General features: G+C 38.7%; 1 protein-coding gene across 1 annotated transcript; it reads right to left on the bottom strand.

Annotated features, from left to right (window-relative positions):
- Positions 1-8,981: 8,981 nt before the first annotated feature.
- LOC116599823 (olfactory receptor 56A3) lies at positions 8,982-9,926 on the bottom strand. Its single transcript, XM_032359790.1, has one exon. The coding sequence runs from the start codon at positions 9,924-9,926 to the stop codon at positions 8,982-8,984; it is 945 nt and encodes a 314-aa protein (XP_032215681.1).
- Between the last annotated feature and the right edge of the window lie 8,067 nt (positions 9,927-17,993).

Genomic DNA, 17,993 nt, shown 5'->3' with positions numbered 1-17,993 from the left:
TTTTTTTTTTTCAAAAAGTTTAAAAGTTTTTTTTTTTAATTTAAATTAAATTTAGGTAACATATAGTGTATTATTTGTTTTAGGGGTGGAATTTAGTGACTCATCAGTTACATATAACACCCTTGCTCATTGCCTCAAGTGCCCTCCTTCATGCCTATCACTCAGTTACCCCATCCAACCACCCACCTCCCCTGAAGAAACCTCAGTTTGTTTCTTATAAAGAGGCTCTTTATGGTTTGCCTCTCTTTCAGTTTTTTTCCCATTTTATTTTTCCTATGCTTTCCCCATATGCATCTGTTTTGTTTCTTGAATTCCACACATGAGTGAAATCATATGATATTTGTCTTCTTCTGACTTATTTCACTTAGCCTAATACTCTCTAGTTACATCCATGTTGCTGTAAATGGCAGGATTTCATTTTTTTTTTTTAGATTTTATTTATTTGACAGACAGAGATCACAAGTAGGCAGGGGGGAGACAGAGAGAGAGAGAGAGGCAGAAGCAGGTTCCCTGCTGAGCAGAGAGCCTGATGTGGGACTTGATTCCCAGACCCTGGGACCATGACTTGAGCCAAAGGCAGAGTCTTTAACCCACTGAGCCACCCAGGCATCCCTTAGATTTCATTCTTTTTGATAGATGAGTAATATTCCATAATATATCTATACCACTCTTTTTTTTTAAAGATTTTTATTTATTTGAGAGAGAGAGAGAGAGAAAGAGAGAGAGAGAGAGACAAAGAGAGACAGGGACAGAGAAAGAGAGAGAATAGAGTGGAGGCAGCAGCAGAGCAGGGGAGAAAACTACCCCCTGAGCAGGGAGCCTGACATGAGGCTCAATCCTAACACCCTGGGACCATGACCTGAACCGAAGGTAGATGCTTAACCAGCTGAGCCATTTAGGTACCCCTACACCACATCTTCTTTATCCATTTATCTGTCTATGGACTTCTGGGTTCTTTCCATATTTTTAAAAGTTTTAATTTAAATTCCAGTTAACATGCAGTGTAATATTATTTTCAGGTGTACAATATACTGATTCAACACTTTTGCACAACAGCCAGTGCTGATCACAGCAAATACACTCCCTGATCTCCATTACCTATTTAACCCACTCTCTCACCCACCTCCATTCTGGTAACCATCAGTTTGTTTTCTATATGTAAGAGTCTATTTCTCCAAGGCTTTTTTCAAGAGTAGTTGGAAAGTCAAAAGTGCCATTAACTGAGGATCCAGTTTTATATGTGATATTAGAAGTTTAGCTTCAGACACTTAACTCTATTTCCATATCAAACTCCTACAAATGACACCCTTTAAAATGAATTTTATGACTATTAAATATACAAATGGAGAAGGAAAAGTAAGCAACGGGACTTGTGGCACTGTTCAGGGACCAGGTATAAGCCAGAGACAGAAGTTTGAGTCATTAGAGTATAAAGGATGTATTTAATCCTATTTAAATGTGTGATACAAATTATGTCAATGAATTATCCACTTATTCCTATCCATTTCTTCAAGAAATTTGTTCACATGTTGGGTACTCTGGATGCATACTTGGCTGCCACCTCCCAAAGACTATAATCCCAGCAAGATCAGAGACTGTTTATTTTTTCTTTGTATCTAGCACTTTGTAGGTGCTTTTTCAATTAATAAATAATTTTGACTCTTAAAACTTTTGTTCTCACTATGTGGATCTGGATTATGGAGTCTTGATCCAAACAGTAGTATTTGTGGATGAAATTTCATATACTGTTATTAGTAAGCAATAAAAGTTATATAACTTTTTTTTTTTAGGAAGAAAGACATTCATTAGCAGAGTTTAGCAGAGTAATGGGCTTCTTATATTCAAAATCAATGATAGAACTTTAAAGTAATATTTAAATAGTTGCAAAACATAAGCAGTAATCTCCTGACGTCATCTTGGCAGTGATTTTTTTGGATGGATGATACCAAAAGCAAAGGCAACAAAAGCAAAAATGAACTATTGGGACTACATCAAAGTAAAAAGCTTCTGCACAGCAAAGGAAATCATCAACAGAATGAAAAGGCAATCTGTTAAATGGGAGAAAATATTTGCAAATCATATTACCTGATAAGGGGCTAATATTCAAAATATATAACAAACTTGTACAACTCAAAAACCAAAAGAAAAAAAAGGCAAAAGAGATAGTCTGATTAAATAATGGATGGAAGATCTAATAGGCATTTTTCCAAAGAAGACATACAGAAGGCCAAGAGGTATATGACAAGGTACTCAACATCACTTATCATCAGGGAAATGCAAATCAAAACCCCAGCGAGATGTTACCTCACACCTGTTAGAATGGATATCATCAAAAAGAGAAGAAATAACAAATATTAGCAAGGATGTGGAGAAAAAAGAACACTTGTGCATTGTTGGTGGAAATGTAAGTTGGTACAACTCCTATGGAAAACAACATGGTATCCCAACAAATTAAAAATAGAACTTCCTATCAACCCATCCGTTCCACTTCTGAGCATTTATCAGAGGAAAATGAAAACACTAACTCAAAAAGATATGTGCACTACTATGTTCATTGCAGCTTTGTTTGTTTGTTTGTTTTATTTATTACTCAATAGGCTCCATGCCCAAGGTGGGGCTTGAACTCAAGACCCTGAGATCATGAGTCTCATGCTGTACTGACTGAGCCAGCCAGTCCCCCAGCCGCATTATTTATAATAACCAATATATGGATATAATCTAAACGTACATTGATGGATGAATAGATAAAGAAAATGTGATACACGCATGCATGCACACACACACACACACACACACACACGAGAATATTGCTGAGCCACAAAAAAAAAAAAGAAATGAAATCTTGCCATCTGTGATAACATGGATGGACTTTGAGGGCATTATGGTAAGTGGAATAGTCAGGTAGAGAAAGACATACTGCATGATCATACTTACATGTGAAATCTAAACAAACAACAAACAAAAACCCCTGTGCTTGTAGAAACAGAGAACAGATTGATAGTTGCCAGAGGCAGGGGGAGTGAGGGGTGGGTGAAATGGGTGAAAGGGGTCAAAAGGTATAAACTTTCAGTTATATAACAAATAAGTCATGGGGATGTATAGCTATACATCTAAACCTGTATTGTATACTATGAAGTTGCTATGAGTGTAGATCCTAAAAGTTCTCATCATTAAAAAAAAAAAATTGGGGCTGCCTGGGTGGCTCAGTGGGTTAAGCCTCTGCCTTCAGCTCAGGTCATGATCTCAGGGTCCTGGGTTCAAGTCCCGCATTGGGCTCTCTGCTAGGCAGGGAGCCTGCTTCCTCCTCCCTCCCCCCCTCTCTCTCTCTCTCTGCCTACTTGTGATCTCTCTCTGTCAAATATGTAAAATCTTAAAAAAAAATATTCTAACTATGTATGGTGACAGATGTTAAGTAGACTTACTGTAGTGATCATTTCATAATATATTCAAATATCAAATCCTTATGTTGTGCACCTGAAACTAATATGTTGTATCAATTATGCCTCAATAAAATTATGCCTCATAATTACACCTCAATAAAAACACAAATTAAATAAAGACATTCACACAGGAGGATGTTACTAAACATGTTGTCAGTAGGAAAAAAAACCTCTGACTGGGCAGGCTGAATGTGTCGCTGCCCCCACCACTCCAAGTGAGATCCCAGAATCATTGGTAAAGTGTATGGGGAAAGATGATTGTTTTAGGTCTCCTTTATTTACAGCTACCCTGGCCAGATTTAATAACCTACTATTCAGCTCAGATCTACCTCCACTGATGTCCAGTCTAGGAGTAATGAGGATGAAATTATGCAATAAGTCCATATTTGAAGAAGATACTTCAAGTTGTGCACAATTGTAATTAAACTTGCCCAAGACATAGTAGTGTTCTCTCTGTTGTAAGCATTCCAGCTACTGTACTATTATAACAATAGGGTCTAACCTTTAAACTCTGGCCTCTTCTCCTGTATGTCTCTGGTTTGTAGGATTGGGTCCTTGTCTGGTTCTTTGAATGTGAGTTCCCCTTTACTAGTTTTGCATTGACCTCTAGTCTTTGTCAGGTCTTGATATTCACCTGCTTTTTTTTGTTTGTTTGTTTAAGATTTTATTGATTTATTTGTCAGAGAGAGAGAGCACAAGCAGGCAGAGTGTCAGGCTGGGGTGGAGAGAAAAGCAGGCTCCCCGCTGAGCAAGGAGCCTGATGTGGAACTCCATCCCAGGACCCTGGGATCATGATCTGAGCTGAAGGCAGCAGCTTCAGTGACTGAGCCACCCAAGCATCCCTGATAGTCACCTTCTTCTTCTTCTTCTTCTTTTTTTTAAGATCTTATTTATTTATTTGACAGACAGATCACGAGTAGGCAGAGAGAATGGGGGGTGGTGGTGAAGGGAAGCAGGCTCTCTGCTGAACAGAGAGACTGATGTGGGGCTCAATCCCAGGACCCTGAGATCATGACCTGAGCTGAGGCAGAGGCTTAACCCACTGAGTCACCCAGGCCCCCCAAGAAATAATTTTTTTTAGTTTTTTTTTCTTTTATTTATTTTCAGAACAACAGTATTCATTATTTTTGCACCACACCCAGTGCTCCATACAATCCGTGCCATCTCTAATACCCACCACCTGGTTTCCCCAACCTCCCACCCCCTGCTGCTTCACACCCCTCAGATTGTTTTTCAGAGTCCATAGTCTCTCATGGTTCACCTCCCCTTCCAATTTCCCGCAACTCCCTTCTCCTCTCTAACTCCCCATGTCCTTCATGCTATTTGTTATGCTCCACAAATAAGTGAAACCATATGATAATTGACTCTCTCTGCTTGACTGATTTCACTCAGCATAATCTCTTCCAGTCCCGTCCATGTTGCTACAAAAGTTGGGTATTCATCCTTTCTGATGGAGGCATAATACTCCATAGTGTATATGGACCACATCTTCCTTATCCATTCGTCCGTTGAAGGGCATCTTGGTTCTTTCCAGTTTGGCGACTGTGGCCATTGCCGCTGAGTTTATCTTTGTGTATGGTGTAAGAGAATGGCCGAGTTTCATTCTTCTACATATAGCTGTCCAGTTTTCCCAACACCATTTATTGAAGAGACTTTTTCCCACTGTATATTTTTTCCTGTTTTGTCAAAGATTATTTGACCATAGAGTTGAGTCCATATCTGGGCTCTCTATTCAGTTCCACTGGTCTATGTGTCTGTTTTTATGCCAGTACCATGCTGTCTTGGTGATCACAGCTTTGTAGTAAAGCTTGAAATCAGGTAGTGTGATGCCCCCAGTTTTATTTTTGTTTTTCAACATTTCCTTAGCGATTCGGGGTCTCTTCTAGTTCCATACAAATTTTAGGATTATTTGTTCTAGCTCTTTGAAGAATACTGGTAGAATTTTGATTGGGATAAACTCAAAATGGATAAAAGACCTCAACGTGAGACAGGAATCCATCAGAATCCTAGAGGAGAACATAGGCAGTAATCTCTTTGATATCAGCCACAGCAACTTCTTTCAAGATATGTCTCCAAAGGCAAAGGAAACAAAAGCAAAAAAAACTTTTGGGACTTCATCAAAATCAAAAGCTTCTGCACAGCAAAGGAAACAGCCAAGAAAACAAAGAGGCAACCCACAGGATGGGAGAAGATATTTGCAAATGACAGTACAGACAAAAGGTTGATATCCAGGATCTATAAAGAACTCCTCAAACTCAACACACACAAAACAGATAATCATATCAAAAAATGGGCAGAAGATATGAACAGACACTTCTCCAATGAAGACACACAAATGGCTATCAGTCACATGAAAAAATGTTCATCATCACTAGGCATCAGGGAGATTCAAATTAAAACCACATTGAGATATCACCTTACACTAGTTAGAATGGCCAAAATTAGCAAGACAGGAAACAACATGTGTTGGAAGGGATGTAGAGAAAGGGGAACCCTCTTCCACTGTTGGTGGGAATGCAAGCTGGTGCAGCCTCTTTGGAGAACAGTGTGGAGATTCCTCAAGAAATTAAAAATAGAGCTTCCCTATGGCCCTGCAACTGCACTACTGGATATTTACCCCAAAGATACAGATGTAGTGAAAAGAAAGGTCATCTGTACCCTAATGTTCATAGCAGCAATGGCCATGGTCGCCAAACTGGAAAGAACCAAGATGCCCTTCAACGGACGAATGGATAAGGAAGATGTGGTCCATATACACTATGGAGTATTATGCCTCCATCAGAAAGGATGAATACCCAACTTTTGTAGCAACGTGGATGGGACTGGAAGAGATTATGCTGAGTGAAATCAGTCAAGCAGAGAGAGTCAATTATCATATGGTTTCACTTATTTGTGGTGCATAACAAATAGCATGAAGGACATGGGGAGTTAGAGAGAAGAAGGAAGTTGGGAGAAATTGGAAGGAAAGGTGAATCATGAGAGACTATGGACTCTGAAAAACAATCTGAGTGGTTTTAAGCAGCAGGGGGTCGGAGGTTGGGGGAACCAGGTGGTGGGTATTAGAGAGGGCACAGATTGCATGGAGCACTGGGTGTGGTGCAAAAATAATGAATATTGTTATGCTGAAAATAAATAAATAAATAATCAATCATAAAAAAAGAAAAAAAAAGAAATGACTTTCAGATGATTGATGGAAAGATGCTGGTAAATATATATAGGTGTAAGTATTATTTATTTCATTTTTAGAAGTAAATCCCACTTTTATTTTCAGAAGTGTCACTGGTATTTATTTACACGTATGTTGAATTAAGGTCTTTCTCTGAAATAGCAATATTTCAACAGTGAAATTTTAGTTGGCTATCTGGTCTATATAATAAAGTTGTATAATGTGAATGGAATTTAGACCTAATATTCCCTGCAATTATTGTTTATTATTAGAGTGATGTACATGTATTTTCATTTTCAATGATATACTAATAGGAGTCCAATAGTAGCAAACCGAAGACGTTAGAAGAAAGACTTATACTGAATGGAGGATTAAAAAAAACAGACAATGTGTGGCAGACCAAACCTGATGTAGGTTAGTAATTTGTCAAATAGTTTCTTTCAAGAAAAATGGCCTATATTTTGGGAACTGTACTGATAGTGGACTTTGAAGTACTTCCATCTTAGGATCAGAAGGCAGGAACCCATAATTTTAGGTATAGTAGAACTTCCCGGAATTGATATATCCCCCATCAGTAATTCTGGGAACATGTGAATCCTAAAGACCAGATGAAGATGCAGATAGTATGACAACTTTCTCATTACGCTTTGTCTGTGGGGGCCCCCCTGGCTATTGGACCAAGAAGTCAACATACATGTAGCCCTGCCATTAGGAAGGACCATAGATTTCCTTTGGCCAGGTGAATGCAGGCTGGGACCTGTAAATGATGTACATGTACAAATTATCTTCTAGGAAGGCTTGAATTTCAACTTGTGAATGAAATCATGTATTGTGCTCTTTGGAAGTTATCCCCAATACAATGTTTATATTTCCCACTTAGTTTCAACTATCATGGTGGGGGGGGGTGTCAAGAGGGGACGTGTTCATGCCCATGCTGAAAGGCAAGAAGTATGGAAACAAGACTCAATAGCAAGCATGATACCCATCTTAAGGTAGAACATGGTTTCATAGACCTTCATAGAATGAGACTTATATTCTAAAATAACTTGTTCATTGTTTTCATATAACAAAAGAAGATGCCGAACCTCAGTGAGGGTACTAATTTGTTCCTGGTCACAAACTCATATGTGGTTATGCAAGTACTCGAGTGCAGAATTTCTAACTCACCATCTCAGAATTTTTCTCTTTTTCAAGTTACCTCATTTCTTTATACCTCATTTCTACTTCATTCTATGGAGAGGAAAATATGTCTTCAATGTTAGGGGATCCAGATTGCATTATATTCTGTCAGCATATGTGTTCTTCAATGACTGTACATTTGTTCTATGCATCTTTGTGCCCTTGAAATCTAACAAAGTTGCTATACCAGAGCAGTTGCCTAGAAAATCTTGGTTCAATAAGTAGTGGTCTTAGTATATTTAAGTTTCATTACTGGAACATCTGATGCTGTGACATATTTGTACACCAAGCAGAACCCTATATACATATCACATGTTTGAATCCTGAAGATGAAGCTTCATGCACACAATGGTGTGAAGAGAGTAAAGATGAGGCTTTGCGGGATAACTTCTCTGAAACCCAGGTAATCCCATTTCTCCACATGTGGGCAATTTTTGCAAGGGCTCTGCCCTTTTGAGGGTTGCACCAGGAGGACACAATATTTTCTTGAACAAGAATAGGAAGAGAAGAAAGTGATTGGCTTGTTTGGCAGAAACCGAAAGAGCTTTACATATGAACTCTAGCTATGTTTTTGTCTTTCAGAGCTGACATTTAAATACTGTGGTCTTATTCAACATTTAAAATCCACAGTTATAAATATATGTATTTTAAGGATTTATTTTTTGGAACGAGAAAGAGAGAGCACAAGTGTAGTGGAGAGGGACAGAGAAAGAGGGAGAGAGAGAATGAAGCAGACTCCCATCTGAGCACAGAACCAAATGCAGGACTTGATCTCATGACCCTTAGATCATGACCTGAGATAAAATTGAGTTGGATGCTTAACTGACTGAGCCACCAAAAACCCCCACAGTTATATAATTTTTGAAAAATTACCTGTACAGAAATAGTAAATATGGCATTAACTGGGATTTAGTTTTCAACTAGAATTCATTCTCCTGAGTTTTCATGTTTTAGACAAAATAGAACTATAAGGATTGGGGGAAAAATTTAAAAATTCACAGAAATGCTACATTTTTCTTGGGGAAGTGTCAATACTTGAAGCATAGGAATAGAGTCAAGAAGCTGTTTCAGATTTAAACTTACTTCTTTCCTTGATCTTATATCTCAACTTATGTGAAGCTATGAGTTTCAACCTAATTTTCCATTAACTGATTTATAAGTCACCCTAATTTAGGAATGCAGAGATCCAATTGTCCTTATTGCCACCCTTTGTTCAGTATTCTGTGGATTCCTTGCTTGATCTCCTGGGTTCTTACTCCATAAACAATGGGGTTGAGGGCTGCAGGGATGACATGGTGGAGGACATTGAGCAAGACTGGAACATCCAGGGAGACTTTCTTCTTCGCCACATGAGTGAGCACAAAGACCAGAAGGATGGTGCTGAAGAAGAGGATAAGAATGAAGTGGGAACCACATGTGCTCAGGGCCTTGGCCACGGCACCCTCTGCCTTGAGTCTCAGCACAGCTCGAAGGATGAGGCTGTAGGAGAGGAATATGAGGATGAGGTCAGATCCTAGCAGGGTCCAACCTCCCGCAAATTGGAGGAGGCGATTGATGGTGACATCATCACAGGAGAGCCGGGAAACAGACATATTGGCACAGATGCAGTTCTCAATGACATTGCTCCCACAGTATTTGAGCCGGGCAGAGAGGATGGGAATTGACACTGTAAGAAGTGCATTCCTGGCCAAAATGAAAATGGCAGCCTTGACTACAAACTGATCAGTGATGATGGATGGGTACCTCAATGGGTGACAGATGGCTACATAGCGGTCATAGGCCATGACCATGAATGTGCAGGACTCCATGGCAAGGAAGCAATTCATGATGTACATCTGGAGGAAGCAGGCATAGAAGCTGATGGACTTGAGATCAAACCAAAAGATGGCCAGGACCTTGGGAATGACAGTGAGACAGAGCACCATGTCCAGTAGAGAGAGCAGGCTGAGTAGGTAGTACATAGGCTGGTGTAGAGAGACCTCCAGCCGGATGGTAATTAGGAGAATAGTATTAGCCCCCATGGCCAAGAGGAATAGGAGGCTGAGGGGCAGGGATAGCCAGTGCTGCCAGCTGGGGGATCTGACGAAACAATTCAGGAAGAACTCTGAAACCCCATTGGAGCCATTTCTGTGAGGTGTCATCTTGTGGATTTTGTTTCTACAGATTCTCTTTGATGATCTAAAAAGATAGGATTAGAATTAGTTTCTGACTATAGTTAAAATGGAAGATAAATTCAGCATCATTGTAATCACTTTAGTGCTCAAGCAGGTTATCTTGCTTTCACTGGCGATTTTGCATGTTATATAGAGAAAGAAATTAATTTCAGTCTTTAGCAAATTTTATTTCTTCTCATTTCTCAAATATTTCTAATTCCTTAATGAAGCAATCTTATAAAATAGAATTAGCAATTTCAGTTAGCTGTGAGTCAGCATCCTCACTTATGGAAAAATAGGCCCTCTGTTTTCAGTAGTGTGAAGGTGGTGAGATTGGTCTTCAGTTAGTCCTCTCTGTATCCCTTTACCCAGTTGCCCAGCTAATGTTCCCAACTTCCACAGCAAGTACTGCAGAGTGTTGTCACTCCTTTCTTCCTATGTACCTTTTTTTCACCATTTATATACAGGAGACACAAAGATTAAGTATTATCCTTATTCTCAAGAAAGTGACAATCCATTGGGGATAAAAAAGATAGATAAGTATGAAGACAACGGTAAGTATAATGACAGAGTAGTATGCAGAATATTTTGGGAGTGTAGGTGAAGATTAACTTCATTTACGTGGAAGTTAAGTGTTACCAGGACTCCCCTCCTCCTGAATTTTTTTTTTTTAAAGATTTTGTTTATTTGACAGAGAGACACAGCGAGAGAGGGAACACAAGCAGAGGGAGTGAGAGAGGGAGAAGCAGGCCTCACCTGGAGCAGGGAGTTAGATGCAGGCCTGATCCCAGGAGCCCAGGATCATGACCAGACCCAGGCTGATGGCTGACACCCAATGACTGAGTCACCCAGGTGCCACTCTCCTGCTGGTGAATATTAAAGGGAAGCCCAAAGAAGGCTGTGAAAAAGAGTTACCTTTTGCAGTGATGCAAGCCTGCAAAATGACATCAGCATTACTGGAGTCTTTCAAATCATGCTCTGTAGGGCCTCTAGATTTGTCCCTCTGGTACTGATGTTCTACTCAGGTGTCATCCCGTGATTGGAAATTACTCTGCTTCATCAGTGTTTAAACCACTATTTTGCATTTGTTTCACTAGCAGGAAAATAAAAATGCCTGCAGTGTATTGAATGAATTTTCAGTACTTAACAGGCACTGTGGTATAGGTACAATATCTCAGTTTACAATTAAAACAACTATGTGAAATCTGTCTTAATATGACTTTGTGAGTGAGGAAAATGAGGTGAAGAAAATTCCAAGATCACAGATAGTGAAACTTTCAATCTAGATGCAAAATTCTATTTTATATTAAGCCCAGTTTTCAGTCACCTGTACTGTACTACATCTAATCAGCAATGGAACACAGAATTCCTCTGAGCCCTGGGACACCTGGGTGGCTCCGTTGGTTAGGCATCTTCCTTCTTGTGATGAGTACTGGGTGTTGTACACAACTACCGAATCTCTGAACACTACATCAAAAACTAATGATGTACTATATGGTTGCTAACTGAAAAAAAAAAAAGTAATAATGGCATCCTCCTTTGGCTCAGGTCATAATCCCACAGCCCTGGGACCGAATCCTGTACTGGGCTCCTTGCTTGTCATGGAGCCTTCTCCTCTCTCTACCTATTTATTCCTTTGCTTCTGCTCTCACAAATAAATAAATAAACTCTAAAATAATTCCTCTGAGCCCTGTAATGCCATGATATTGTTTGGTTCCTCAATCTCTGTAAAATAAGAAATCTATACTTCCAGGGTAGCCACAATTTTTGAAAATTGATTACAGTAGTAGAGAGGTAGTTTTGAAATGGGGGCTTAGGAGATATGAAAATATTTTTAACAGAAGTATGAACGGAGAACTGAAAATTGCTTTCGATCATCAGAATCTATTTCATGTAGCTGTTAAAATGGCACACTTGTTTCTGTGCATGTCCTTGCTCCTACACTTCCAGTACTGATCACTTTGTGTTTTGGTTGTTGTTGTTTGTTTGTTTGTTTGCTTGTTTTTAAGACCTGGACCTTCTTACCAATGGCTCTGGGGACTGCTGGGTCAGAGAGAGATAGTGAGAATTACCCTCCTCTTCCCCGCACTCCTCTCTTCATTCCTTTTGATATTCTGCTTTAAAGTCAAGCAAGTGCTGTCCTATTAGTGTATGGCAGAAACTGTGTGTCTCTCTCTGAAGACAAAAGTAATTTCCAGACACTTGGAGAGTTTACCTTACCTCTCACTTCTTTCCCTGGTGTTAAGCATAGCATATGTTAACAGTGCTTCCATAGATTTCAGAGTGGTTTCAAAGTTGTCTCTTTTGTGCCAGTGAGACACACAGCACACAGGCAGATTTGCTAGTAGAGCAGCTAATTCCATCAAAGCACATTCAAAAATTTCAATGTTACATTCTGACACAGTTTCCTCCTCTCACGACTTGTCTTTTGCCTTTAATTTTTTATTTCAGCTTCTCCTCTGCTGACAACTTACACAGTAACATTATAGCACTTTCATTCTTAGCACAGCCTCAAATCTCACCTTAGTCAAGCTGGATGAAGGATCCCTGCCTGCTTTCTAGAGGATCCAGACACATGGAAGCACCCCCGCTGCAGGAAGAGAGGGTCCATAAGGAAACCTAAGAGGAAGCAGATTTTTTTTTTTTTTTCAGTTTTCTGAGTAGTCTTGAAAAGATCATTTCCATTGCTAGGATAGAATTTTTGGAGAGCACAAAAGAAGTATTTCCCATCCCTCTCTTACTTCCTTCTTTTCTTTTCTTTTCTTTTTTTCTTTTCTTTTCTTTTCTTTTCTTTTCTTTTCTTTTCTTTTCTTTTCTTTTCTTTTCTTTTCTTTTCTTTTCTTTTCTTTTCTTTTCTTTCCTTCCTTCCTTCCTTCCTTCTTTCCTTCCTTCCTTCCTTCCTTCCTTCCTTCCTTTCTCTCTCTCTCTTTCTTTTCTTGTCTTCCTTCCTTCCTTTCTTTTCTTGTCTTCCTTCCTTCCTTCCTTCCTTCCTTCCTTCCTTCCTTCCTTCCTTCCTTCCTTCCTTCCTTTCTTTCTTTCTTTCTTTCTTTCTTTCTTTCTTTCTTTCTTTCTTTCTTTCTTTTTCTTCTTTCTTCTTTCCCCCTCCTGACTCTTTATTCAACCAATGATTTGTCGAGCTCAACTCTGGGCTAAAGTACTTGGATATACCTCTATATTTTTCATTTCCTTTTTCAATCTTCCTCTGGAATCAGAAACCATCTATGTATGGCAAGTAGGACTGAGACACCAAAGCTATGTCTTTCCCTCATTAAGGACAGGGTGTGGAATCCTTCTGAAGTTGGAGACCAAGGCAGGGAATTTACTTAAGCCCTTTCTCAAGGCTCTGCAAAGTTATGGTACCCTGGAAACACAGAGTTGTTAATTTGGAGGGGATGAAAAGGTCTCCTGGCCTCAAGATATTTGAAGAAACTTGTGAAATAGTCCCTCCGGTCTGCCCTTCAAATTATGGACTGGATCTAGAGATAGAAAGGAAATTACTTTTTTTTTTCTTGGCAGCTTTTTCTAGTATTGGGATTCCAGCTTTTAGAAATTCTTTATCTTGAGCTAATATAAATTGTTCTCCCTCTTCTTGCTCTTATACACATCCTTATTTTCTGACCTTTGTCATGACATAGAGTGAGCTTATTTCTTCCTCTAAAGAATCCAGTACATACCCACAGATTTCCTCTTGTATGGCTTCTAGATCTACCAACTTCACACTAAAAACATTAATTCATTTTACTGGGTCCTACGTTTTAGCTATCCCAAGACATTGGTTAATATTCCATGGACAAACTCCAGCTTAAGTATATTTGTGGTACATGAAGCCCCAGATTTGTTCAAGGCAGTTAAGAACGTCCTTTCATCACACAGTTACCTCTGTTTAGACAACTCAAGCACCCTTGACTCAGAAAAGGACAGGAATACACATCTGGACTGAAGAGATGGGGCCCTGTCCTCTGGCAAATCTTGACATCTGTGTGGTGCAGGTGCCTCTCCAGGCTTTCCTTCACAGACTCACTTTCAGAGGATGTGATAGCATGGGTTTTGCCTCCATTGATGTTGGAGCTCAGACTCTAATAGCCTCAGTGGCCTTTGGGACCCTGCCACGGGGAAACCTGTCCATTCTTATTCCCTTGATAGGGAGATGGAAATCAAGAATAGCAATCTCATAAGGCCCTACTAGGATGGATAGGCATGTAGTTAAGGAAGAGAATGGTTTTCTATGCTTGAGAAAAGAGTCTTGGGGATCCCATCCCTAGAGGCACTATGTTGTGTCTATGACCTGCTTTGGATCATTTATCTGAATGCCAAGGATTTACCTTTACACCTGTGCATTGATTTGTGTACATGTATGGTATCATCTCCCTCCAAGGATGTGCAAAGTCATCTGCACGTTCTTATGGATTTCAGGCATGTGCTCAAGGAAGGACTGGTATTGTCTGTCCATGTTGTTGAATGAATAATCACTTATGGTGACTTAACCATGACATTATAATGATAAAAGGGACGTGAAACAAAAATTTTACCAATTGAGAAATGAAATGCATTTTCCAGAGAGGATATCCACATAGAAGTATTTTTGTTACAATAAAAATGTAATTTGATTTTAATTTTTCACTCAAAAGTCTCTAAATAAAAACTGATCCAAGGTACAACATGGAAACATAGTTCATTTCTTTTAACTTTGAATGGCATTCTATTGTATGTATATAGCTTTTTATTAATACAAGCAACATTTCATTTATTTACTTATATTTAAATATTTTAATTTTTAATTTATTTTTATAGATTTTATTTATTTATTTGACAGAGAGAGAGATCACAAGTAGACAGAGCAGCAGGCGGAGAGAGATGGGGAAGCATGTTTCCCACCAAGAAGAAAGCCTGATGCGGACCTGGATCCCAGGACCCTGAGATCATGGCCTGAGCTGAAGGCAGAGGTTCAATCCTCTGAGCCACCCAGGAGCTCCTTGGTTTCAATTCTTAATCTACATCTTTGATCCATCTGCATTTTATTTTTTAAATGATTTTACTTCTTTATTTAGAGAGAGATCACAAGTAGGCAGAGAGGCAGGCAGGGAGAGAGGGGGAAGCAGGTTCCCGACTGAGCAGGGAGCCCAATGCGGGCCTCGATTCCAGGACCCTGAGACCATGACTTGAGCCGAAGGCAGAGGCTTTACCCACTGAGCCATCCAGGTGCCCCATTCATCTGCATTTTGGCTTGCTTTGAGGTATGCATTAGGGATCCAATTTTTTTTCTCTCTCTCACATGTGGATACCCAATTAGATAAGGCCATTAAATGTATAATCTATGTTTTACAGACATGTCCATATTTAAACATGTCCTATAAATCGGCACATTCTCTAATACAAACACAATAAAGACACTTGGGAAATTCAGCAGTTGATCACACAGTATTATATTCTACATATTCAAATTGCTCCTAATTGTCCCAACAATTCTTTTTAAACTTTTTTTATTTTTATTTTTAAAATTTTATTTATTTCTTTTCAGTGTTCTAGAATTCATTGTTTATGCACCATACCCATTGCTCCATGCAATATGTGCCCTCATAATACTCACCACCAGGCTCACCCAACCTCCCACCCTTCTCCCCTCCAGAATCCTCAGTTTGTTTCTCAGAGTCCACAGTCTCTCACGGTTCATCTCCCCCTACAATTTCCCCCAACTCTCTTCTCCTCTCCATCTCCCCATCTCCTCCCTGTTATTCCTTACGCTCCACAAATAAGTGAAACCATATGATAATTGACTCTCTCTGCTTGACTTATTTCACTCAGCAAAATCTCTTCCAGTCCTGTTCATGTTGATACAAAAGTTGGATATTCATCCTTTCTGATGAAGGCATAATACTCCATAGTATATATGGACCGTATCTTCTTTATCCATTCGTCTGCTGAAGGGCATCTTGGTTCTTTCCATAGTCTGGTGACTGTGGCCGTTACTGCAATGAACATTGGTGTACAGATAGCCTTTCTTTTCACTACATCTGTATAATTTTAAATTTATTTATTTATTTATTTATTTATTTATTTATTTATTTGAGAGAGAGAGAAAGAGGCAGCACACTTAGAGAAAAAAGGAGAGGGAAAAGCAGACTCCCTGCTAAGCAGGGAGTCCCCATGTGGGACTCAATTCCAGGACACCCTGGGATCATGATCTGAGCAAAGGCAGATGCTTAACTGACTGAGCCACCTAGATGGCCTATTATAGGCCACATTTAGGTTGGGACCTTGGTGTTAATACATTAGGAGGAATATTGTCATTTAGCATTTTCTTAATGGACATGTGAAAGTTTCCTTGTGGTGTATACCTAAGCATAGGATTACTGAATCAGAGGGTTCAAACATAATTTTCTCTTAACTATTCTGGATACTTATGCAATCCTACCAGAATTAGATTAAGTATCTTCATTTGTTATATGCATGACAGTATTAGATATTATCCAATATCTTCTTTACAGATATGATGGTTGAAGGTAGTCCTCATTATTTTGTTTTAATTTTTGATTGCTTAGTGTTTATTTCTTATTATTTTTCTTAGTGTTTTTTAAATAAACTTTTAGTCATTCTGGCTTTCCTTTCTCTGAATTATCTGTTTATTTTTGTTCCTCTTCTTTCTTGATAACTTACAGAATTTTTTATTTAAATTTTAGAACATTTAATTCTAGTTTTAGATTTTGCTAATATTCTCTCCTTATCTCTCACAAATTTGTCTATTTTTGAACATGATGTCTTTTGTTAAGTAGGAGAGCAATCTGCTTTATTCAAATTCCACTGATTTAAATGTTAATCTCATTGAAAAACTCTCACAGAAACACCGGGAATATATTTGACCAAATATCCAGGCATTTCATGACACAGTCAAGTTGGCAAATAAAACTAACTCTCACAATCTGTTTTAGTAATTTGTGTCAGTCAAGAATTTGTCCAATTTATATAGTTGTCAAATAGTTGTGAAATTTATTGGTAGGAAGTTCACAATTTTCTTTTATTATATTTTTACATTTCCTGTAATGATGTCCTTTTTTTTTTTCATCCCAAATTTTGGAAATTTGCACTTTTTTCTATTTCTCTTTAAGTGTACAAAGCAATGTTTCTTTTAAAATTTTTATTTAAATTAACTTTAGTTAACATATACTCTATTATTAGTTTCAGGGGTAGAATTTAATGATTCCTCAGTTACATGTAACATCCAGTGGTTTTTACATGTAACATCCAGTGGTTATTACATCACATGTAGTCCTGCCCATCACCCAGTTATCCCATCTCCCTTCACCTCCCCTATAGCAACGCTCAGTTTGTTTTCTGTAGTTAAGAGTCTTATGGTTTGCCTCCCTCTCTATTTTAATCTTATTTTATTTTTCCTTCCCTTCCCCTATGTTTGTTCATCTGTTTTGCTTCTTAAATTCCACATATGAGTGAAATCGTGTGGTATTTATCTTTCACTTACTGACTTACTTCACTTAGCCTAATATCCTTTAGTTCTATCCACAGTATTGTAAATGACAAGATTTCACCTTTTGATGACTGAGTTAATACCACATTGTGTGTGTTTGTGTGTGTGTGTGTGTGTGTGTGTGTGTATACACACACATCTTTATCCATTTGTCAGTCAGTGGACATCCGGGCTCTTTCCATAGTTTGGCTATTGTGGACATTCTTGCTATAAATATTGGGGTGCAGGTGCCCCTTCTGATCACTTTGTTTGTATCCTTTGGATAAATACTTGGTAGTGCAATTGCTTGGTCATAGGGTAGTTCTATTTTTAAATTTTTGAAGAACTTCCATACTGTTTTCCATAGTGGCTGTATCAATTTGTATTCTCACCAACAGTGTATGAGGGTTCTTCCTCTTTTTCCACATCCTTGCCAACATTTGTCATTTCCTGACTTGTTAGTTTTAGTAATTCTGACCAATGTGAGGTGATACCACATTGTGGTTTTGATTTGTATTTCCCTGATGCCAAAAATATTAAGCATTTTTTTTCATGTGTCTGTTGGCCATTTGCATGTCTTTTTTTGGAGAGATGTC

Source organism: Mustela erminea, chromosome 9, assembly GCF_009829155.1.
Source record: "Mustela erminea isolate mMusErm1 chromosome 9, mMusErm1.Pri, whole genome shotgun sequence".
NCBI lineage: Eukaryota > Metazoa > Chordata > Mammalia > Carnivora > Mustelidae > Mustela > Mustela erminea.
This window is presented reverse-complemented; position numbering and strand designations above follow the sequence as displayed.

Bases quoted from the DNA above. Each gene is read 5' to 3' on its own strand.
- LOC116599823 (XM_032359790.1), bottom strand. From the start codon at position 9,926: ATGACACCTCACAGAAATGGCTCCAATGGGGTTTCAGAGTTCTTCCTG.